General features: G+C 61.3%; 1 protein-coding gene across 2 annotated transcripts in view; it reads right to left on the bottom strand.

Annotated features, from left to right (window-relative positions):
- The window catches only part of FRMD5 (FERM domain containing 5), a 67,297-nt gene extending 42,367 nt beyond the window's left edge, over positions 1-24,930 (bottom strand). For both annotated transcript variants that reach the window (XM_066328150.1, XM_066328149.1), the window contains exon 1: positions 24,770-24,930. In XM_066328150.1, the coding sequence (XP_066184247.1) occupies positions 24,770-24,871 (102 nt within the window). In that variant the 5' untranslated portion in view covers positions 24,872-24,930. The remainder of the gene's footprint in view (positions 1-24,769) is intronic.
- Positions 24,931-25,144: the final 214 nt, after the last annotated feature.

Below are 25,144 nucleotides of genomic sequence, written 5' to 3' on the forward strand. Positions count from 1 at the left end.
CTCCAGGAGCCTTGGGGCTGCATCTCAGGGAGGCTGTGTCCCTTCTTCATCCCCCTCAGTGGGGATCGACCCCTGCCTGGCCTCGGCAGGGCCTCGCAGTGCTGTCCCTGCTCCTGCTCCTGCTCCTGCTCCTGCTCCTGCTCCTGCTCCCCATGGCACGGCATGGCACGGCATGGCACGGCTCCCCTGTGCTGATCACGGCTCCCCTGTGCCCCCCTGTGCCAGGCACGGCTCCCCTGTGCTGATCACGGCTCCCCTGTGCCCCCCTGTGCCCCCCTGTGCCCCCCTGTGCCCCCGTGTGCCCCCCTGTGCCCCCCTGTGCCCCCTGTGCTGATCACGGCTCCCCTGTGCTGATCACGGCTCCCCTGTGCCGGGCAGGCAGCTCCGCTGATGCCCATTAGCCGTGATGGGAATCACAGAGCCATTCCGCTCCATCAGGGCTGATGGGCACCGCAGGGATAACGCCGTGACCTCGGCAGAGCCTCGGCCGCTTCCCGGCAGCTCCAGAGGCAGCGGGGTCACGAGCCGCGGCTCCATTCCCGGGAGACGGGAACGACTCTGGCCATGGACTGGCTTCATATCAGTTCATTAACGCGGGATGAGCGCCGGGCATCCGCTGCATCGCCAGCGCCCGGGGCACCGAGACACCTCCCGGGACACGGGGACACCTCCCGGGACACCGAGACACCTCCCGGGGCACAGAGACACCTCCCGGGACACGGAGACACCTCCCGGGGCACAGAGACACATCCCGGGACACCGAGACACCTCCCGGGGCACAGAGACACCTCCCGGGACACCGAGACACCTCCCGGGGCACAGAGACACCTCCCGGGACACGGGGACACATCCTGGTGCACGGGGACACCTCCCGGGGCACCGAGACACCTCCCGGGACACGGGGACACCTCCCGGGGCACCGAGACACCTCCCGGGGCACAGAGACACCTCCCGGGGCACGGGGACACCTCCCGGGGCACCGAGACACCTCCCGGGGCACAGAGACACCTCCCGGGGCACGGGGACACCTCCCGGGGCACCGAGACACATCCCGGGACATGGGGACACCTCCCGGGACACGGGGACACCTCCCGGGGCACCGAGACACCTCCCGGGGCACGGAGACACCTCCCGGGACACGGGGACACCTCCCGGGGCACCGAGACACATCCCGGGGTATGGAGACACCTCCCGGGACACGGGGACACCTCCCGGGGTATGGAGACACCTCCCGGGGTATGGAGACACCTCCCGGGACACGGGGACACCTCCCGGGGCACCGAGACACCTCCCGGGGCACAGAGACACCTCCCGGGGCTCCGAGACACCTCCCGGGGCACGGAGACACCTCCCGGGGCACCGAGACACATCCCGGGGTATGGAGACACCTCCTGGGACACCGAGACACCTCCCGGGACACGGGGACACCTCCCGGGACACGGGGACACCTCCCGGGACACGGGGACACATCCCGGGACACGGCGGGCAGCTCTGGGGCAGCCTGGCAAAGCCTCCCCCGGGCACTGGCACTGGCACCGGCGCTCGCAGCCTCCCGCGGATCAGAACCGTGGGAGTCCCTGGCCCCGCGGGGAGCCTCTGCTCAGCTGCAGGGAAGAACGCAGGGAGCAGAGAGGCTGGGAGCAGCACTCTCCCCACTCCAGTGCCCCACTCCAGTGCCCCACTCAGTGTCCCCACTCCAGTGCCCCACTCCAGTGCCCCACTCAGTGTCCCCACTCCAGTGTCCCACTCCAGTGTCCCATTCCAGTGTCCTTACTCCAGTGTCCCACTCCAGTGCCCCACTCCAATGTCCCCACTCCAGTGTCCCCACTCCAGTGTCCCACTCTAATGTCTCACTCCAGTGTCCCCACTCCAGTGCCCCACTCGTGTCCCCACTCCAATGTCCCATTCCAGTGCCCCACTCCAGTGTCCCACTCCGGTGTCCCCACTCCAGTACCCCACTCCAGTGCCCCACTCCAATGTGTCACTCCAGTGTCTCACTCCAGTGTCCCACTCCAATGTCCCACTCCAATGTCCCATTCCAATGTCCCCACTCCAATGTCTCACTCCAATGTCCCACTCCATCCTGCTCTGCCAGACCAGTTCCTCCCCACAGTCCAGGCAGCATTTGATCATTTGTTCACTTGTTCCACACACGATTCACATTCACTCCCAGTTAATCCCCTGCACCTACTGCGTCAGGAAAGGATTTTCACATTTCTCTCCCCTCACAATCACAGGAGCCACTTTCCACCCTCAGGATGGAGCCCAAGCTGCTCTCCGGAACAGTTTGCAGAGCCTAAATGCTGATCCTCCCCGAACATCCTGGATCCCGAATGGAAACTTGGTCGTTTCTGGGTCTGCTTTGAAGTGCGGGTTCCATGAGGAAGCCGTTTGCAGCATGAGAATGAGGATTGTGTAACGATTTCTCCTGGAGATAACAGCGCTGCAGGAGCTGCCAGCCGGGAGCACTGGCACTGATGGAATTGGCAACGGAGGAGCCCAGCCTTGGGAATTATTATTTTTTTGCTAAGTGTTAGTATTTCATAATAAAGATTGTGATTACTAATCCCAGGAAAAGAAAGCAGCAGAAGAGAATTCCTGGGGTGGTTTGGGCTCACAGCAGCCGGCCCTGGCACTGGCAGGCTGAGCCCCAGCCTGCTCACACCCACCCCCTGGGCACCGGGGGGAGCCAGGATACAAACCCCGGGAATGCTTCCTCCTCCTCCTTCTCCACACACTCACCACCTTCCTCCCCAGGAACGGGAGCCCGCACTGCCAGCCCTTGTCTTCTCCCCCTCCCCGTCCCAGGAGCAAACCTGGATCCCCCGTTTCCTTCTCCCATGTTATTTCCCTTTGCTGCCCCGGTTGTAAAGCTCCTTTTGCTTCTCTTCTCTGAGTTCTGCAGCGTCCCCTGTCCCCGCTGTGCCCCCGGGGCCGTTCTGTGTCTCCTCCCGGGGCCGTTCTGTGTCCCCTCCTGTGTCCCCTCCCTGCCCCGTCCTGTGTCCCCTCCTGGGGCCGTTCTGTGTCCCCTCCCGGGGCTATCCTGTGTCCCCTCCCAGGCTCATTCTGTGTCCCCTTCCGGGATCATTCTGTGTCCCCTCCCGGGCTCATTCTGTGTCCCCTCCCGGGCTCATTCTGTGTCCCCTCCCGGGACCGTTCTCTGTCCCCTCCCGGCCCGGCTCAGCCCGGCTCTGTGCCAGCGATCCCGGCCGGGGCTCTCTGGGGCTCCTGCCCACAAACGACACCCGTCTCCCCCCGTGCCTTCGGCCCTTGTCCCCCATGTCCCTTGTCCCTGGGTGCGGGCAGGACGGGCAGGTGGCACCGCGGGGGTGGCGGCGATTCCTCCGAAGCCCCAGGGAGAGCGGCCGGAGCCAGGGCAGGGCAGGGCTGGCACCGCACCCAGGCCGGGACGGCATTCCTGCCCCTCAGCCCACCCTCCCCGCCCCTGCTGAGCTCCCCTCCGGCCCCTGCCGTGTCCCACGCCTGGAATCACCCCCTGCTCCCACCCTGCACAGCTCCAAAACCTCACCTGGGCCAGAGCACCTCGGGGTTTGACCTTCCGGGACACTGCCGTATCTCTCCCTGTGTCAGGACATGAACCCTTCCCTGGCTCAGGCGCCCAGAGCAGCTGGGGCTGCCCCTGATCCCCGGAATGTCCGAGGCCGGGTCGGACACTGGGCCGTGGACACCTGGGACAGTGGGAGGTGTCCCTGCCACGGCACAGGCTGGAACAAGACGGGCTTTACATCCCTTCCAACCCAAACCATTCGAGGATTCTGCAACCCCAGCATCCTAAAGCCACCATCCAATCTCAACAAGGAGTAAGACCACGGAGCAAATACCAAGTGCTGTTTGTGCACCTGAATCCTCTGCAAACACTCTTAAATCTCTGATGCCCTCTGGGACTTTTCTGTCTACATTTTAAAACACCCCCTGGTTACTCCTGTGCTGGAAGCAAACCATCCCCAGCCCAGTCAGAGGAATTCCAGAGGAATTCCCTGTCCTCCTGTAAACCCCACTAACTCTGCAGCATCCTCCTGGCTCCCCTCAGCCAGGGGACGTGGGATCAGGAGCTGCCACACACCTGGATGCAGATGCCACCAGGCTGCTCTGTTTAAATTGAATTTCTAATTTTTAAATTGAATTTCTAACATAAACATTTTACCTCCCCTCTCTGTGCAGTGACCGAGGGCCAGGGGCCCACCACCCATTTGCACAGACAAATGCCGAGTTTTTGGTTGGCACACACAGAAGGATTAACCCCAAACGTCCCACAGGGCTGGAGGATCTCCCTGCCCAGATCCCCACCTCTGCCCCTGGGAGCAGGTGTCAGGAGCTTGTCACTGCAACAAACTGGAGAATCCCTGTCAGGGACTGAAATCCGCCACTCAGGGCCTCCCAAGGGAGGTTAATCCACTCCGAGGCAAAGAAAACGTTTCTCTGTGTGTCTTTAAACCCAGTTTGGTGCAGAGACAGAGCCAACAGCTCACGATCCAGAGGCACCTGAAGCAGGGCCTCTCCCCTCTCTCCTGCTCCAACGGCTGGTGGAAGACGAGAAACTGTTCCAGCTCCTCCACGGCACAAAAAAATCTCTTGTGAGTCCTGGATCCAATTAAAATTATTTCAGCCTTAATGATTCAAGCTGCTGCTGGTGATGGAGAAGCTTGTTGCTGTGTTAACTCCTCACTTCATGCTGGCCCTCTGAAGGAAGGCAGAGAGGGAGCGTTCCCTGCTCCAGTGGGGCTGCAGGAGCCCAGAGAGGGCTCCAAACACGTCTGGGGCAGTGAGGCCCCACCCAGGGGACCCTGCTGTCCCTGCCAGGGGCACAGGAGGATGCCCACCCTTCCAGCAGGGTTCCAGCTCCCTGCCAGGAGCACGGGTTACTGCTGGGGGGGACCCTGCCCCTGGAAGCATCCCAGGAAAATGCCTCCCCTGGAGCCTCCCACAGCAGCCCAGCACCTCCCCAGTGGCACCAGTGGCACCAGTGGCACCAGTGGCACCAGTGGCACCAGTGGCACCAGTGGCCTCGTGGCAGGGGGCAGTGGGAGGCAGAACCACCCCAGGACCACATGTCACTGCAACATCTCCCGGTGCTGGGATGCAGGGAGAAGGGAGCAGTGTTTGTGAGCTCAGTGGGGTGTGATCATGGCTCTCAGCACTGTCCCAAGGGCCCACAAATTGCAGCAATCTCCTCATGTCACCTGCTCTTCCTGCTCACTCTGCTTTCTCCTTCCTCTCTTTGCTGCTCTAATATTTATCTGGGCTGACAGCCTTTTACCCTCCAGGAGCTCCTGAAAATGCCCAGAGTTCTCAAAGCTCGGCTGTTGCACCGAGGCTGCAGGAGCAGACATCAGTGGGACCCGGCAGCCAGCCCAGCCCAGCCCCACTGGGGCCACAGAAAACACCAGCAAACCCCCAAATTACTGCTGTGGGCACCCACCAAGGCAGCCCTGCTCCCTGTCCCGTGTGCTTTGCCCTGGGGCGCAGAGCGCTGGGGCCCTGCTCAGGGGTCACCTTGCCAGCAGACTGGGGTGACCCCAGCCAAGCTGCAGCCCCTCGGGACCTCCCCAGGAGTCCCAGCACTGCCACAGGACAGCTCCCGGCTTTAACAGGAGCTGTTCAAATTCCCCCTTCAGAACCGCCCCTGGCTGAGCTGCAGCACGGCCAGAGCTGGGAGCACATCAGACACCCAAAGGAGACAAAGGGCTGCGGTTTTTCCATGGATCCCTGAGTGTGCAGAGATCCCGGGGAGATCACTGAGATCACACTCTGTGTGTGTGTGCACAGGGCTCTGTGGATCCCTGGGTGTGCAGAGACCCCAGGGATCATGTCTGGGATCACACTCTGTGCACAGAGATCCCAGGGATCGTGTCTGGGATCACACTGTGTGCAGAGATCCCAGGGATCATGTCTGGGATCACACTCTGTGCACAGAGATCCCAGGGATCGTGTCTGGGATCACACTGTGTGCACAGAGATCCCAGGGATCGTGTCTGGGATCACACTGTGTGTGCACAGAGATCCCAGGGATCGTGTCTGGGCTCACACTGGGTGTGCAGAGATCCCAGGGATCGTGTCTGGGCTCACACTGGGTGTGCAGAGATCCCAGGGATCATGTCTGGGCTCACATTGGGTGTGCAGAGATCCCAGGGATCGTGTCTGGGATCACACTGTGTGTGCAGAGATCCCAGGGATCGTGTCTGGGATCACACTGTGTGTGCACAGAGATCCCAGGGATCGTGTCTGGGATCACACTGTGTGTGCAGAGATCCCAGGGATCGTGTCTGGGATCACACTGTGTGTGCAGAGATCCCAGGGATCGTGTCTGGGATCACACTGTGTGTGCACAGAGATCCCAGGGATCGTGTCTGGGATCACACTCTGTGCACAGAGATCCCAGGGATCGTGTCTGGGATCACACTGTGTGTGCACAGAGATCCCAGGGATCGTGTCTGGGATCACACTGTGTGTGCAGAGATCCCAGGGATCGTGTCTGGGATCACACTGTGTGTGCAGAGATCCCAGGGATCATGTCTGGGATCACACTGTGTGCACAGAGATCCCAGGGATCGTGTCTGGGATCACACTGTGTGTGCACAGAGATCCCAGGGATCGTGTCTGGGATCACACTGGGTGTGTGCACAGGGCTCCACGCTCCCTGTTCAGTGAGGAGAAGCTTCTCCCTGTCTGTCCCGCTCACTCACACCCGAGCGGGCTGCACACGGGATTAGCACATCCCCGCCAAAGGCCAGGGAAGCTCCGGGAACACAAATGAATTAGACCTGGGGGACCCTCGGGGAGATCAGCGCAGGCTGCACAGGTCTGTGTGCACGCTGCTTTGCTGCAGGGGTTTGTGGCTGCCCAGTTCCAGCCCTGGAGTGTCCCAGGCCAGGCTGGGCAGGGCTCGGGGCGGCCTGGGATGGTGGAAGGGGTCCCTGGCATGGCAGGGGTGGGACAGCTTCAAGGACCCTCCCAACCCAAACCATTCCACGATTCTCTGATTATTTTAACCCCAAACAAACACTCAGAATGCATCCCATCTCTCTGATGAATTCTTTGTCCTACCAGAACCATGAAGGGCTCAGACCAGTGTGATTTATGTGCACACACACAGACGGGACAGGGAAATCAAGGGAAGGAGGTTCCCCAGCCCTGCCCTCAGAGAGGGGTGATGGATCTGCCCACACACCACGGGCCGCCCCAGTCCTGTGGCAGTGCTTGGGAAAGAGCCTTTGATGCTCCCAGAAAATTGCTGGGAGCTGCAGCTCTGCACAAGGAGACACTACTGCTGACAGAGCAGGAAAAACCTGCAACCCCGGGCTGCTCTGGGTGATCCCCTGGAGGAGAGGCACTGCAGCGTGGACGCTCTCCTACCCTCTGCAGCTCTGCAGGAGCAGGGTCCAAAGAGCCCAAAGGTCCCCTTCAGGCCGTGCCAGGGGCTCGGAGCTCTCCCTGGAGCTTCTCCTCTCCAGGTGACCCCCCAGGTCCCAGCCTGGCTCCGGAGGGGCTCCAGCCCTGCAGCAGCCCCGGGATCTCCTCCAGACTGGCTCCAGCAGCTCCAGGCGCTGCCGAGGGTGAGTCCCAGAGCTGGGGGCAGTTCCCAGCCCTGCGGGGATGATCCCTCACGGAGAGGGAGGCAGGGCAGAGAGGCACCTCTGTCCCCATCCCCTGCAGCCCCCACCGTGCCCTGGTGGGCAGCAGATTCTGCCCCTGGGTCCCAGCCTGGGGACAGCTCCATTCCTGGGGCTTTTCCTGGGGACACAGGAAGGGCAGAGACCAAGGCACCCCCTGACCACACAGCCAGACCTTTAACCCCCCGGAGAGGCCAGACGGGGTCAGCCCCTCTCAGCCGAGCCCATCACACCTCGCTGGGCTGCAGAGGGCGGTGCTGGCTGCAGGTGCCCCTCTCCATCACAGCTCAGCTCTCTCACCCGGCCCTGCTCCATCAGGCTCCCGCAGGGCACAGATTGGTGGGTAAATGGCAGGGGAGGGTGGCCCTGTCACTCCGAGCCGCCGAGGAGCTCAGGTGGCTGCAGGGACAGCGCGGATCCCGCGGCTGCGACATGCAGAGGGGATGGAGAGGGGAAACTGCTCTGCCTGGCAGCTGGGAGATTTGGGATCCTCCCGGCATCGCTGGGGGCTGGGGGCCAGCTCTGCCCAGGAGAGAGGCTCCTGCGGGGAGAACAGTCCCCCGCAGCCCCCCAAAGCCAGCTCCACACAGGGACACCGAGCTCTGGGGGTCACCAGCACCCACGGTGCAGTGCACACCACAGCTGTGAGCAGCTGCTGTCTTTGGGGTCCGGGGTAAACCAAAATGACAGTTCAGGGAGAAAGCAGCACCCTGTGAAAAGCTTTGCAGTGCCCTCTCCAACAGACATGTTCATTAGTATTAATTACAGTGAAAATCCCACACCAGCCAGGGGGATGGACAGGGCGTTAACCAACACAAAGATAAAGATCTGATGTCCTGCCCTGTGACCCCACACTCTGGAACGGGCACTGGCACCACCACGTCCCCTGAGGAGCACGAGCATCCCTCAGTGCTCCTGCTGACAGCCTGCTGCAGTCGTTCCCTGCCAGCACCAGAGCCTGGCTTTTATTGCAGTGAGGACGTTCACACTGCACAGGAGCACCTTGAATTGCATCAGGGCACTGCCTGGCTCCCCACCAGGGACTGCCACCCTGCTGGCTGCCTGCAGCCCCCTCAGGACAGCTCCTCCTCCTCCTCCTCCTCCCGTGGGGCTGGGGACACCCTGCCCAGCCCTGCCCCTGGACCACACCAAACACTGCCTGTCACCATGGCCCTGTCCCTCAGGGTGTCACTGTGTCCATCCCAGGGCTCCCATGGCCCTGTCTGTCCCATCAGGGTGTCACTGTGTCCATCCCAGGGCTCCCATGGCCTGTCCCTCAGGGTGTCACTGTGTCCATCCCAGTGCTCCCATGGCCTGTCCCTCAGGGTGTCACTGTGTCCATCCCAGGGCTCCCATGGCCTGTCCCTCAGGGTGTCACTGTGTCCATCCCAGTGCTCCCATGGCCTGTCCCCTCAGGGTGTCACTGTGTCCATCCCAGTGCTCCCATGGCCTGTCCCCTCAGGGTGTCACTGTGTCCATCCCAGGGCTCCCATGGCCCTGTCTGTCCCATCAGGGTGTCACTGCGTCCATCCCAGTGCTCCCATGGCCTGTCCCTCAGGGTGTCACTGTGTCCATCCCAGTGCTCCCATGGCCTGTCCCCTCAGGGTGTCACTGTGTCCATCCCAGGGCTCCCATGGCCCTGTCTGTCCCCTCAGGGTGTCACTGTGTCCATCCCAGGGCTCCCATGGCCTGTCCCTCAGGGTGTCACTGTGTCCATCCCAGTGCTCCCATGGCCTGTCCCCCAGGGTGTCACTGTGTCCATCCCAGTGCTCCCATGGCCTGTCCCCTCAGGGTGTCACTGTGTCCATCCCAGGGCTCCCATGGCCTGTCCCTCAGGGTGTCACTGTGTCCATCCCAGGGCTCCCATGGCCTGTCCCTCAGGGTGTCACTGTGTCCATCCCAGGGCTCCCATGGCCCTGTCTGTCCCCTCAGGGTGTCACTGTGTCCATCCCAGGGCTCCCATGGCCTGTCCCCTCAGGGTGTCACTGTGTCCATCCCAGTGCTCCCATGGCCCTGTCTGTCCCCTCAGGGTGTCACTGTGTCCATCCCAGGGCTCCCACACCTCCTGTGGTGCCCATTCTGTGCAGTGCCACCCCGGCCAGGTGACATCTCCTCCTCTGCTGTGAGTCCCTGTGGGACTGTCGAATTGTCCCAGTGTTCCAGTGGACACCCGGCAGGCACAGGCACCGGCGGGGCAGGATTTGGGGGGTCTGTGGGAGCCCTGGCACACACCCCGCAGGTGAGGGGATGTTCCCTGTGCCCCGCAGGAGCTGTCCTGGGGCAGCCCCTCTCGGTGAGGCACAGCACACGGGAGGGAGCTGCAGCACACAGCCCGGCTCTAACGGGAGTCACACCTCAGGCTGCCATGGGGAAAAGCCTCGGGATTATCAGGGATGGGCACCGGGAGGGAGCTGCAGCACACAGCCCGGCTCTAACGGGAGTCACACCTCAGGCTGCCATGGGGAAAAGCCTCGGGATCCCCCGGGCTGGGGAAAGGCGCTGCTCCTCCCGGCCCCTCGGCTCACACAGGCAAGTTGAGTCAGACAAAAGAGCTCTCGGTTATGTTCTCAAGATGGTATCGGGCTGGTCACGGAGGTGGAACAGCGGGAGATGTAATTTACCTGTTTCATACGAGCACTGGGTATTCCAGCACACGGCAAAGTGGTTTACAGAGCTGGGAGACAAGGCAGCGCTCCGGGGAGGATTTACTGACCCGGAGAGGGCGAAGCCTCAGCGGACAAAGGAGGGTACAGGCTGCCCCAGCACCGAGGGCTGGGCAGGGGAGGGCCCCCAGCACCTCTGGTGAGCACACCTTGGCAATGGCCCTTCCTCAGCCAGAGCACAAGTCCTGTTGAGACAACCCCCAGCTGCGGAACAGCCCTTTAAAAATGAGGCTTTGGAGAAATTAAATAGATTAAAATATTCTCTTACCGTAAACTCTTCCCCGTGAGCACAGCCGGGCCCAGGGCAAAGGGCTCCTCACCCTCCCAGGGAACAATTCCTCCCCAATGTCCCATCCTCCCCGCGGCAGTGGGGAGCCATCCCCTGTGTCCAGCCCTTGTCCCGAAGCCTCTCCGGCTGCCCCGGGTGTCCCCAGCCCGTGGTGCCCTTGCTCGGGAGCACAGAGCCATCTCTTGCAGACGCTCCCTTTGCCAGCCGAGCCCTCTCCAGCTCTTCCCCACCAAAGGTAATTACCTTAAGAGCTCATTACGGCCACAGGATGTGCGGCTGCTGCCTGGAAATCGTGCTCTATTTTTATCCCCTTGGAGTAAAACCGACAGGAATTGTCCCTCCGGCAGGAAGGCAACTGGCCCCTTACAGCTGAATTTCTCTTGCTAAAAATCCATTTCCTGCCCCTCCCGGGCAGGGGGGACATCCCCGGCAGGGCCAGCGCTGCCTCTGGGGTGTCCTGTCACAATTCTGGCTGCGGGGACAAGGACAGGGTGACCCGGGGCCCGGCCAGCACCCAGGGGTGTCCTGCCAGCACCCAGGGGTGTCCTGCCAGCACCCGGGGTGTCCTGCCCCCGACCCCTGGGCCGGGCTCCAGCGGCACCGGGAGCGCTGTGCAGACCCTCCTGGCAGCCCCCAGGACCAGGCTCCCTGGATCCTCCCCAGATCCCCCCCTAACCCCCCACGGCCCCTGCAGCCCCCCGAGCCCGGCTGCTGCTCTGCGGAGTCTCCACAAGTGAGCAGAGCAGGAGGAGGCCGAACAGGCTCCAAGCGTGTCTGGATTGCAAGGCCATAAATATTTGAAGGGCTGAGTGGATCTGCTCCGGCGCTGTGTAAGCTCCAGTGCCCCTCAGCCCTGCCCCGGCCGGGACACCAGCCCTGTGCCCCGCCGTCCCGCCACGGCCCAGGGGAGCTGCAGACCTACAGGAGGATCCCTCCGGCCTCTGCACCCCAGCACAGGGTTTGTCTCCCAAGAACACCTGAAGGAAGCCGTAAGGATCCACCCTTGTTATTCAAGGCTTCTCCCACGCCAGGCTGCTCACCTGGGAAAGTGCAGCACCAACCAGCCCCGTAATTCCTGTGCCTGGACACTGAGAAACCGGCGGGAATGGGGATGGGAATGGGAATGGGGATGGGAGTGGGAATGGGAATGGGAGTGGGAATGGGAATGGGAATGGGAATAGCAATGGGAATGGGAATGGAAATGGGAATGGCAATGGCAATGGGAATGGGAATGGGAATGGGAATGGGAATGGGAGGGGGAATGGGAATGGGAGTGGGAATGGGAATGGGAGTGGGAATGGGAATGGGAATGGGAGTGGGAATGGGAATGGGAATGGGGATGGGAGTGGGAATGGGAATGGGAATGGCAATGGGAATGGGAATGGCAATGGCAATGGGAAGGGCACAGCTCCTGTGGGAGCAGGGACACAGCAGCACCCAGCACTGTGTGCATCCAGGGAGCTGCCACCCGTCATGGGGGAATCACCTCGAGGGGGTGGCACTGTCCCCTGCGTGCCACCAGCCCGTCTCCTCTGTCCCCACGGCAGTCCCCGGCCCTCCCAGCTGTGCTCAGCCTTGACTTCTCCCCTCTCTCCGCAGAAATCCAGGGAACAAGGCCGAGGAATGGAGGCAGGCAGTGAGTGTGTGGGGTCACCCACTGCTCCAGGCTGAGGGGAGCTGCCCCAGCCCTGCGCAGGGGCCGAGGCTGGAGCCTCCCCGAGCGGCGTTGTACTTCATCCACATCTCATGGAGACTGCATGGGGTGGGAAATCCCAGCCCAGCTGAACCCCCTCCTGACCTCCCACAGGCACCACGGCCACCGAGCCACTGCCACCCGAGGCTGTCCCTGCCGGGGGTGACACTCAGAGACCCCGAGGCTGTCCCTGCCGGAGGTGACACCCGGAGCCCCGAGGCTGTCCCTGCTGGGGGTGACACCCGGAGCCCCGGGGCTGTCCCTGCCGGAGGTGACACCCGGAGCCCCGGGGCTCTCCCTGCCGGGGGTGACACTCAGAGACCCCGAGGCTGTCCCTGCCGGGGGTGACACCCGGAGCCCCGAGGCGGTCCCTGCCGGAGCAGGCACACAGAGGAGGGCAGGGACAGCCTCGTGTCTCAGCAGCGGTTCCAAGTGAGGGACCAGCAGCTCCCCAGCGCTCCCTCTGCTCCCCCAGGCCCTGGGCAGGACCCATCAGCTCCTGCACACATTAACTGCGTCCCAAAAACACGTGTCGGGCAGAGCCCAGCGGGGCTGGGAATGACACACCGCCCACAGAAGCTGCAGACGGAATCAGCCCGAGGAGCCATCGCTCCCCATTACACCCAGCGACATCCCGGAACAAAATCCCCGCGTTAATTACAAAGGCCTCTGGAAACAGGAGCGCTCTCCTCTCCCCGGCTCCGAGAACAGCCTCCCCTGGTGGCTGTGGGTTCCTTCAGCTCCAGGGGACATGGCCCGGGGCCGTGCGCGCTGCTGGCAGTGGGCAGTGTCCCCGAGGAGCCCCGGCAGTGTCCCCGGCAGTGTCCCCAGCAGTGTCCCCATAGGAGCCCCGGCAGTGTCCCCGGAGGGGTCCCGGCAGTGGGCAGTGTCCCCAGAGGAGCCCCGGCAGTGCCATTTACAGCTCGCTCCGCTCGGTTCGGTCCCCATCGGCTCCTGGTCCACGCCCAAAGCACAGCCCAGATGTGGGGCTGGGGATCATGGGGGAATGCTCCTGCACAGGGATCATGGGGAATGCTCCTGCACAGGGACCATGGGGGAATGCTCCTGCACAGGGATCATGGGGAATGCTCCTGCACAGGGATCATGGGGGAATGCTCCTGCACAGGGATCATGGGGAATGCTCCTGCACAGGGATCATGGGGGAATGCTCCTGCACAGGGATCATGGGGAATGCTCCTGCACAGGGATCATGGGGAATGCTCCTGCACAGGGATCATGGGGAATGCTCCTGCACAGGGATCATGGGGGAATGCTCCTGCACAGGGATCATGGGGGAATGCTCCTGCACAGGGATCATGCAGGGATGCTCCTGCACAGGGATCATGGGGGAATGCTCCTGCACAGGGATCATGGGGAATGCTCCTGCACAGGGATCATGGGGAATGCTCCTGCACAGGGATCATGCGGGAATGCTCCTGCACAGGGATCACGGGGGAATGCTCCTGCACAGGGATCATGGGGAATGCTCCTGCACAGGGATCATGGGGAATGCTCCTGCACAGGGATCATGGGGGAATGCTCCTGCACAGGGATCATGGGGGAATGCTCCTGCACAGGGACCATGGGGGAATGCTCCTGCACAGGGATCATGGGGAATGCTCCTGCACAGGGATCATGGGGAATGCTCCTGCACAGGGATCATGGGGGAATGCTCCTGCACAGGGATCACGGGGGAATGCTCCTGCACAGGGATCATGGGGGAATGCTCCTGCACAGGGATCATGGGGAATGCTCCTGCACAGGGATCATGGGGAATGCTCCTGCACAGGGATCATGGGGAATGCTCCTGCACAGGGATCATGGGGAATGCTCCTGCACAGGGATCATGGGGAATGCTCCTGCACAGGGACCATGGGGGAATGCTCCTGCACAGGGATCATGGGGAATGCTCCTGCACAGGGACCATGGGGGAATGCTCCTGCACAGGGATCATGGGGAATGCTCCTGCACAGGGATCATGGGGGAATGCTCCTGCACAGGGATCATGGGGAATGCTCCTGCACAGGGATCATGGGGAATGCTCCTGCACAGGGACCATGGGGGAATGCTCCTGCACAGGGATCATGGGGAATGCTCCTGCACAGGGATCATGGGGAATGCTCCTGCACAGGGACCATGGGGGAATGCTCCTGCACAGGGATCATGGGGAATGCTCCTGCACAGGGATCATGGGGAATGCTCCTGCACAGGGATCATGGGGGAATGCTCCTGCACAGGGATCACGGGGGAATGCTCCTGCACAGGGACCATGGGGGAATGCTCCTGCACAGGGATCATGGGGAATGCTCCTGCACAGGGATCATGGGGAATGCTCCTGCACAGGGATCATGGGGGAATGCTCCTGCACAGGGATCATGGGGAATGCTCCTGCACAGGGACCATGGGGGAATGCTCCTGCACAGGGATCATGGGGAATGCTCCTGCACAGGGATCATGGGGAATGCTCCTGCACAGGGATCATGGGGGAATGCTCCTGCACAGGGACCATGGGGGAATGCTCCTGCACAGGGATCATGGGAATGCTCCTGCACAGGGATCATGGGGAATGCTCCTGCACAGGGATCATGGGGGAATGCTCCTGCACAGGGATCATGGGGGAATGCTCCTGCACAGGGATCATGCGGGAATGCTCCTGCACAGGGATCATGGGGAATGCTCCTGCACAGGGATCATGGGGAATGCTCCTGCACAGGGATCATGGGGAATGCTCCTGCACAGGGATCATGGGGAATGCTCCTGCACAGGGATCATGGGGAATGCTCCTGCACAGGGATCATGCGGGAATGCTCCTGCACAGGGATCATGGGGAATGCTCCTGCACAGGGATCATGGGGGAATGCTCCTGCACAGGGATCATGGGGAATGCTCCTGCACAGGGATCATGGGGAATGCTCCTGCACAGGGATCATGCAGGGATACTCCTGCACAGGGATCATGGGGAATGCTCCTGCACAGGGATCATGGGGAATGCTCCTGCCTGCAGTGTGACAGCACAGCCCTCTGAGCCCCTGGCCAGCCCCAGGCACCCTCGGCTCCATCCAAACCCCAGCAGGAATCTGTCCCCAAAGCAGAAGTCACGGGCAGAAAACGCCCCGTTGTGCTCCAGGGGTCGGTCCCCAGAAGGGGTGACAGGCTGGGGAGTCACTCCCTGCCGGTTCAGGGGTCACATCAACCTGCATGTGGGAACAAAGGCAACCCGTGATCACACCGGGAAAAATGCCTGGGAGAAAGGCGGGACAGCAGTGACAAGGCCCGAGGCAGCAAAGTCCCTTTGGGCTCAGGAGAAGAACCTGAGATTCTTCCAAGATTTTGGCAGGGACTTGGCCCAAGGGAGCACCTGGGGCAGACCCAGGGCAAGGGCTGGAGCCAGGGCTCAGTTCCACGATGCCAGGGGCCCACGAGTGTCCCTGCACAGATGGAGGAGGCTGGGCTGGCACAGCAGGAATATTCCCAGTGCCCATCACACCTCCAGTGCCCTGCTCCTGCCCCTCTGCCACTCCAGCCCTCCCCTGTTCCTGCGTTTCTGCTGCCCTCATGTCTCTTCTTTTCCAATGGCCCCAGGAGCTCCAGGTTTTCAGGTCCCAAAAACACTCTGTTCTAGTTCCATATTTCCTTTGGAAAGCCATTTTTACTTGCAAGCCAGATCTATTAGTCAGCAAACTCTACAGTGCAAGGCTAATGAGAACTAGATCGATTCATGAAAAGTACCTGCTCAGCAAATTTATTATTTTTCAAACAGGAGTCTATTGGATTCTGGCTTTTTCCCCCAGTCCCAATACACTGCCCACTCCCTGAGTTAAGTGTATAAGGGATAGCTGCAATTGCTGCCTGATCCATATATTCTAAAAGCCTCTTCCCAGCTCCAGCATGGCTGACTCAATTTTTGTCGTGTTTTATTAAAGAAAAGCCCCCAGTGGGCAGCTGGATGGATATTTCCTTTGGGATCCCAGCCCGTGTCCCAGCGTGAGAGCCACACGGAGCAGCCACTATAAACCCTCTGAAAAACACAAGCCCCTCATCGACGTGACAGATATGCCACTATAATTAAAGTCTTTGGCAACAGACGTTATGCAGCCAAAAATATTCTATTTCGGGCTGCAGCATTGATCAGATCCTGACATCACACATGAACGAGCTGAGGCCTTGCTGGCTGTGCAAACTCTGTTAATTACCAGGGAGAAAAGCCACCTTGATTGTCTGGTGAGACACCAGCACCGGGATCCTCCTCCTGACCCAGCCCTGGGCTTTGTCCCTGCTCAGGAGCCCGGACTCGTGTCCTTTACTGCCAGACAGGAAAGGTTAAAATCCCCGTGAACCCTGAATTCCCAGAGAGCTGCCCAGGGCAGAGCTGGCACCCCCAGGACAGGAAAATGGGACTGAGCCTTCCCTTGGCTCCGGTGGGATTGGGGCCAGCGGGGAGTGCAGGGAGGCTCCCAGCTCCCGACAGCCAAAGCAAGGATGGTAAAATTGTTATGGCAAAATGATTCTGATAAAATCATCAGGGCAGAGCCAGCTCATGGCTCTGAGCCTCCTCCAGGGGGAATTTCCCAACCTTTCCATCTTCCCAACACCGAGTACATCATAAAGAGCCAGGGAGGTTTTCAGTCTGTTCCCTCGTCTGCAGAGGAGCTGTTTCCATTCGCATCGACTTTCCTGGCCAGGACCAAAGAGTGGACGGTTTGGGGAAACAAACCCGCCCTGCTTTCCACGAGGAGGCCTGGGATCACGCAGGAATGGCCACACAGAGCTGATGCCGTGCTTCGGAGCACAGCCCTGCCCCACCAAGGGCTTACATAAACCCGGCCCCGCTGCTCTGATGGGGATCGGCCGCGACAGCCGCTGCCTTTGCTGAGGAAAATCAGATTTCCCTGGATTTCACCCCCGGGCCCCTCCCAGATAACAAGCTGGAGGAAGCACACTGGCATCTTGTATTCTGTGTGTGCACAATTAACCAAGTTCCTCATGAAATTCCAGCTGCCAAGTCGCTCCTGCCGACAAAGACAGCGGCACGGTGAGGGCGATGTGCTTGGAGGGTAATTAGTGCCCAAGTGCAATTAAGGGCAGAGCAGGGCCTGCAGCTTTAAAAGGACAATGCAGGAGGGACAAAAAGCCCAGCTGGTGCCCAGAATCCCATCGGATCGTTCCTCCACAGTCACAGAAATCCTGGTTTTGCTCAGAAGAGAAAAGAGCTTTTCTCCACCAACACTCGAAGCCCATTCCCGGTGCCCCGGCCCTTCCAGGGAAAACGTCAAACTCTCAGGACCACGCACGGTTTGCAAATGGAATTATCAGATCCCAGAGTGGCTGGGGTTGGAAGGGATGTGTGGCACCCATTTCTACCCCCTGCCATGGGCAGGGACACCTCAGTGTCCAGCCTGGCCTTGGGCACTGCCAGGGGTCCAGGGGCAGCCCCAGCTGCTCTGGACACCCTGTGCCAGCCCTGCCCACCCTGCCAGGAACAATTCCTGCCCAAAATCCCATCCAGCCCTGCCCTCTGGAAGGAAGCACATTTCCAAATTGTTTCTTTTCTGAACAGGGAGGAGCTGATCTCCAGGATCTGGGCAGAAGAGCTTGGCACAGCTCCTGCCAGAGCTGCTCACCTGGCCTCTGCCCCAGCACCCTGACACAAACCCTGTGGGCACGCACGCTGCTGGGTGGCACATTTGATAAGGTTTCATTTCATTTTCAATTTTTCATTTTTCTTTTCCAGGAGTGCCAGAGTCCCCCAGGCTGCCGGGGCACGGTGAGGTGTGGCCCTTCCCTCTGCAGCTCCAACCCGCACAAGGACAAACAGATTCCGTGCCTGTGACTCCCAGAGAACGTGCTCCCACACAGGGCTGGTGCTCCCACCCCGCTGCCCTTCACGCTCCTCTTCCTCACTGAGCAGAGGAGCCGTGGCAGCCGCAGGGCTCCTGCAGGGCCGTGCTGCTCCCTCCTGCTCCCGCCCGGGCACGGAGCCTTCCCTGCTCCAAGGTGCTCCGGGGCCTCAGTGACAGCCCCAGAAATGCCCCACGTGTGCCTTCCTTCCCCTGCTGACCAAGGACGGCGGGTTTGCCCTTCTCCTGGGCCTGGGCAGCAGCTGGCAGAGCACGAGGAAAATGTCTCTTGGGGTGACAAAGGTGCCACATAAATTAGATTTTGGAGAGTTAACCAAGCGCCACAGTGGATGTAACAGTGATGGGAAGACAGGGGAGAATCCACAAATCAGGACAGGATGTGTTTTCCTGAGTTCCGAAACTTCCAAGAGGCTGGTAGGAACAACCAAAAGTAAGTGACTACACTCCTGTCAGAGGAAGGCATTTAGCCCAGCCCTGGAGCAACCTGCTGTGGTGGGAGGTGTCCCAGTCCATGGCAAGGGATTGGAACAAGATGAACCTTCAGGTCCCTTCCAACCCAAACCACTCAATGATTCTGTGATTCAATGATCCCTCCCAGTCATCCCCCAGCCCTGGCGTGCCAAACCCTGGCCCAAGGTGAGCACAGTATCCATCAGGACCCGCTGCCATCTCCCGTGCCCTGCAAGAGCCACAGCCCCTGCGGACGCTGTGGATGCATTGGCCTCACAATTCCAGATCATCAATGGGAAATTGCTCCCCTACTGCTGGAATAATTTACCCTGGAAACATTTCAAAGAAAAGAATTTGACCTGAAACCTTCTTATTTGCAGAAACAACTCCAGAGCTTGCTGTAACCAGACAATAATTGGGTTTTCTGCCCACAAACAAGTGGCTGATGGCAGCGGCAGCATTCAGGGCTCTGCCAGTCCCAGCCTGACCCCAGGCTAACGAGGGATTGTCTGTTCTCCACAAAACTGATGGCAAAGAAACCCCGGCACTTCCCTCACAGCAAACCCTTGCCTGGCTGCTTCCCAGCCTTCTCAGTGACACAACACGAGGCAAAAATAAGCACAAGCCATCCTGGAGCGTGAAGGGCCCAGCAAGGAGCCACCCCCCAGGCCAACTGGCAAAATCCTGGCACAGGGTGCCCAGAGCACTGGGGCTGCCCCTGGATCCCTGGAATGTCCCAGGCCAGGCTGGACACCGGGGCTTGGAGCAGCCTGGGACAGTGGGACGTGTCCCTGCCATGGCAGGGGTGGCTCTGGATGGGATTTAAGGTCCCTCCCAACCCACACCTCTCCAGGATTCCGTGAGCCACAGCCCCTGGAGAGGATCCCACCGCGGCAGGGGCCGGGGAGGAGTTTCACAGACTGAGAGCATCTCCAGCCCACCACCACTGGTGGCATCTCAGAGGGGGTCCTGCTCCCCACACAGCCCCTGTCCACTCCCCACACGGCTTCCAGGAGGAGCCAGCTGGGGGCCTTCAGTGACCAAACTGATGTGCCAGGTCAGAGAGGGACCTCAGGAGCTTTCAGCAGCCCTGCTCCTGTTCGGGGCAGACTGAGGCAGGGTGTGAGTCCTGGCACTGCCAGCGCGTGGCCATCGATGTCATTCCCGTGTCCACGATCCCTCTGGGCTCCCGGAGAGTGACTCAAAAATTAAAAATAAGTGGGCTGCTCACGGCACTTGCAGTATTCCCCAGACACCTCAGAGAAAGGCTCCTGCTGCACGTTCCCTAATTCTGACACGACAGAAGGAGCAAATCAATCCCTTTCTCCCGGCGCTGCGGTGACATCTCCCTCCGATGGCATCTCCTGTGTGTGTGCACGAGCGTGTGGACACCTACATCTTTATCTGCCTCTGTGTCTATATTTGCCTTCAGCATCTTCCACGGGAAAGTGATAAGCAAAGTGGTTCTGTCAGGAAATTGGCTCCTGAGAGGGGAATAGCCGGTGGGTTCACAGCAGGTAACGTTGTAAAACAGGTATGAAAAGTGAGCAGAAAACAGACATTTCGGCTGGTGGAGAAAGAACAGCAATAGAAATGTTTTCCACGGGTTTGCGAAACAAATTGGGGTTTTGCTCCCACTGAAACGTGAGTCAATACTGACCCCCATTTTCAGTGGGCATTTAATGGATGTTTTCCTCAGCTGCCTTCTGCATCTTTTGGACACAAATTTAAGGGGAAAAGGAGATGAAGCGCTGCTTTGACTGCTGTTTTCCCTTCAAACTCATCGTGCATTTCAGGCAGTTTCCTCCCGAGCCTACAAAACCAAGTGTATGCAAATGCTGGAGCCAGGGGCGAAGGCGCTGCCCCGCCAGCACAACTCACAGACACACAGCTGAGCCACAGCCGCGGCTTTCTGCTGCAAACACATCGCCGAGGCTATGAATAAAAACATGACTTTAAACAGCCGACAGCAAAGCCGCGGTGACGCTTTCAGCCTCCCTGGGACCCCGGGGCTCCCCGCGGCCGCTCCGTGCCGGGGCTGCCCGGGTCCGTGCTGGGGCTGCCCGGCTCCGTGCTGGGGCTGCCCGGCTCCGTGCTGGGGCTGCCCGGCTCCGTGCTGGGGCTGCCCGGGGGCTCTGCAGGACCAGGAGAGAGGGGGATGCTCAGAGTGGGCTGCCCCCCAGCCGGGGACGGACAGACTGGGACCCTCAGCCCGGGATCCTCACCCCCGGGATCCTCAGCCAGGGACCCCCAGCCCAAGATCCACATTCTGGGACCCTCAGCCCAGGACCCTCAGCCCCAAACCCTCAGCCCAGGACCCTCACCTTGGAGACCCTCATCCCGGGGTCCTCAGCCAGGGAGCCCCAGCCCAAGGACCCTCAGCCCAGGATCCACAATCTGGGGCCCCCATCCCGGCACACGCCGCATTTCTGCCAATGGCTTTGGCCCCGGTGCCCAGCTGTGCAGGGATGGGAGGGCTCCGGGACAGACAGACACACAGACACACAGACAGACACACAGCCAGCACGGGCCCGGCACAGAGCCCACGGTTGTTGCCCGCACTCGGGGCTCAGAGCGGAGCCGCCCCTGCGGAAGCTGCGGTCTCCTAACCTACTTCCCGGGAAAAGCAATTGGAAACTCTCCGAAGATAAAAAGATAATGAACAAATAACCTTCACTGCCACAAACCCCCAGCTCCCCTTTGTGCTGCTGCCTGATATTAATGATCCTGTCAGGGCTCCTAAAGAACTTCGTGCTCCAAGTGGGAAGCAGGGGGTTTCTCCCAGAGCGCAGCCAGGAGCTCGCTTTCATTTCTTCCCAAGCTTAGGCAAGAAAGTTCTTACATTCTGCATCTAAGAAACCATATATTTATTTTCTCACTTCTCCACGTTCCTGTCCTTCTGCTGGGGTTTGAAACAAAACACCACTGTCTTTTCAGGAAAACGCTTGATGCATCGAGCAACGGCAAATCATTAATTATTTCGAGCCTTTTTATGCCACCACTGACACCACAGTGAAGAATTTAAAACATTTCCTCAGACAAGCAACTCACTCAGAGCAAACCACAGCGTCGCTGGGTGTTTCAGAGCTCTTTTCATCCCGACGGCGCTGCGCCACGTCCCTGCTGGAGACAGGAGCACCGGGGTGAACCCTCATTAAACCCACAGCCTGGCCAGCCCCTCACCACGGAGATGAGCCCAACGCCTTCAGGAATGGCTGTCCCTCTCTGTGAGCCCCCTGTGCCCGGGGACACGCCTCGGGACAGTGACAGCCACGAGCAGGGGCCGCACGCACACAGGTGGCAGCCAGCACGGGCAAAGGGATGGGGCAGGGATGGCTTTGCTGCCTTCTGGGGGACCCCACACCAAACCAGCACCGTTATCGCCTCAAGAGGTGCCTCTGCGGCCTGTGACACTGCTAAACAGGAGTGTTCCCAGCCAAAAGCCCGGCATCCTGGCGTTCAGGGAGCTGCTGGGAGCCCCCAGGCCCCGGCAGGGCTCAGGGCCCGGCGCTGCTCACCAGCACACACGGACCCACCCAGACAGATGCCGGGATAACACCTTCCCAAACCAGCAAATACTGGAATTCACCAAAAGGCCTCGCACCAAAAGGTTCGTGGAGATGCCAACCCCGCTGCCCCGACCCACTGCACCCCAGTCCCCGTGCCCATGGGGACACTCCTGTCCCCACAGCAGCACCGGGGGCCCAGGGATGAGTCCTCCGGGCCCCTCTGCCTGCTCAGAGGAGATGTTCAGGAGTGAAAATCCGGGAGAAAAAGAGGAAGGATTCATCCCAGCTCAGACAATGAACTCCTCGTTCTCCACGGGAATACGAACAAAGCAAAGCTTGGAAAATCAAATAAAAAAGGGCTTTATTTAGAAGCAGAATGCTCAGGTATTATCTGGCAGCACCAAACCCCTACTCACACACCTTCATCGAGCACAGCCAGAGGTTAATCACGACAGATGTAACCAATGCCATTATGTGAAATGTAAATAAACCTCCTCAAAAGTCAGCTCTGCCTCCAGCGCTGCCTCCTCCTCCTCCCCAGCAGCGAAGGCAGGTGACCGGCCAGACAGGCCGGGCTCCAGGGGCCCATCCCACGGCTGCTGCCAGGGGGGACACAGGCCCACAGCAGCACAACCACGGGCACAAAGTTCGGGACACGGCTGCCCCACAGCTCGGCGCCGAGAGCCGCGGCTGCTGCTCCGGCCGGGCCCGCGGCATTCCGGCAAAACCAGAGACACACAACGGCATCCAACAGGCGCAGGAGCCTGATCCGGGGTGAGGAGACACCGTGGATCTCGGCAGGATGTGAGATCTCCGCGCCCGGGAGGGAATGACCTTCAAAACTCATTCAGCGCTCGCAGCCTGCGCGGTGACGGCTCCTCACTTGCGAGACATTACACATTCCTGCTATGTTCTCCCTAATTTCGCATGGACTATAAATACTTGCCTCATAAGGCAGCACGAAAGCAAACGACAGCAAACGTTTAAGTGGGGTAACCTTGCCTGTCGGGGTAGCAGAGGCAAATTCTCCATCCCTCAGGTCGTGCATGCTAAATGCCAGGGATCCCTGTTTACTATGCTGCACAGAAAATATCAGCCGGAATATGGGACCGAGTAGTATTTTCTCTTTAAAAAAACTGACATGCAAGATGACGACACCTCGTCAAATTGTCTTAAGGGCAGAAAATCCAGATTTTTCCGAACTGCTCTGCCCACACTTTCTCTCCCAAACTACGGTTTCCCATTTAATTAGTATTAAAAACCAGCCTCCGAGAGACGAATTAGTTTGGCTTATGCAAAATAAACTGGGCTGCTGTTGGAGCTGTTTACTGGGTCACACTTTACAACCCCGGTGGGGGAGGTGAGCGGGCACCGGCAGCGTTACCACCGTTCTCCAGCGCGATTCGCACAAATCACCCCATTTATCGATTTGAGACTGTTTAAGCCAAAATGACGGTGCCTCCCCTAGCCTGCAGCACCCTTGGTAACCGTCCTTGGGCATCATCGCCAAAAGCAGGTTTGTGCCTGGGAATGGAAGGATGCTCACCCCTCCTTGGCATCACAGGGCCGGGGGAGCCGGCGGCCCCCGGAGCCGGGCGGGGGGAGATGTTGCTACCGACGTGTTGAGTCACCTTTACTCAAAACTCTGCCCCGAATTTTCCATCGCCCACGGGCTGGGCTGGGGCCAGCCGCCTCCAGCAGCAATCCCCGCGCGTGCGGCTCCGCACAGGTTTTCGTGAGCTCCCTTGCAAGGAATGATGCTGACGGCAGAAACGAAGCGCAGGAGCAGCCGGAGCCAGGGACGCTTCTCTCAGCCCCCGGTCACACGGTCCCGGTCCCGGACCCGCTCCGGCGGAGCCCGGGAGCGCGTTTCCCTAGTTTTCGGCAATACGACACATCCCACGACATCTGCGCGCTGTGCGATGCCCCTCGCAGCCCCGGCAGCACGGGGACAGCGGCTGAGGGCACCCACCACGGGTCCCGGTGCCGGTCCCTCCCGGCGCGGGGGGCGGCGGATGCGGACCCGTCCCCGCCGCTCCGGACGATTACAAAACCCGAGCGCTCGTCACGGCGAGCCGGGCGCTGCCGGGGGAGGCAGAGCGGGCGGCCGGCTGCGGCGGAGGGTCTGTCCCCGCCAGCGGCGTCCCTGCCCCGCAGCATCCCTGCCCCGCAGCATCCCTGCCCCGCAGCATCCCTGCCCGCGGGTCCCCGCGCCCCCCTGCCCCGCCGCATCCCCCGGACCGCGCCGGGCACCCACGTCCTCCCCGCGCTGCCCCCGCGCCCGCCGGCGGAGGCTCGGCACCCAGCGGCTCCGCGGGGCACGGCCGCGCCTCCCCCGGGCCCGGGGCAAGCACGGCGGGCCGGCCCGGCCCCGCTCCGGCCTCGGCTGCGCCCCGGCTGCTGCGGGCATCGCCGCGCCGGGGGCAGGCGGGCGGCTCTCCGCGCCATCCCCGCACCCCTCCGCGGCCGGGGGGACTCGGGCGGGGGGCTCAGCCCCGGGCTCTCCCCGCCGCCGGTGGCCGCCCGGGAGCCGGGGGGAGGCGGGCGGCGGGGGCGGGGGGCCGCCTTTGTCGGCGGCGCGGGGCAGCACCGGGCTCCGCTCCTTTTGTCTGCCGGGGCCGGGCGGCAGCGCGGCGGCCGCGGGGGCAGCGCGGGGCCGGCGGCTCGGAGGCTGACCTGGATGGTGCAGGTGTACTCGCTGTCGTCCAGCAGCCGCACGGTGCAGTTGTACTCGCGGTCCAGGTTCCTGCTGCTGCCACTCATCCACCTGCTCAGCATCTTCCCGGGGCGCGGGGCGGCGGGCGCTGCCGGCGGAGCCTCGGCTCACATCCCGCTGCCGGCGGGGCGGTGCGGGGCGGAGCGGGGCGGAGCGGGACCGGGCGGGGCCGGGCGGTGCGGAGCCGTGCGGGGCGGTGCGGGGCTCGGGGCGGAGCCGTGCGGGGCGGTGCGGGGCGGTGCGGGGCTCCGGGCGCGCCCCCCGCCCGGCCCGGCTCGGCTCGGCTCGGCCCGGCCCGGCTCGGTTCGGCCCGGCTCGGCTCGGCTCGGCTCGGC

This window comes from Sylvia atricapilla, chromosome 13 (assembly GCF_009819655.1).
Source record: "Sylvia atricapilla isolate bSylAtr1 chromosome 13, bSylAtr1.pri, whole genome shotgun sequence".
NCBI classification, from domain to species: Eukaryota; Metazoa; Chordata; class Aves; order Passeriformes; family Sylviidae; genus Sylvia; species Sylvia atricapilla.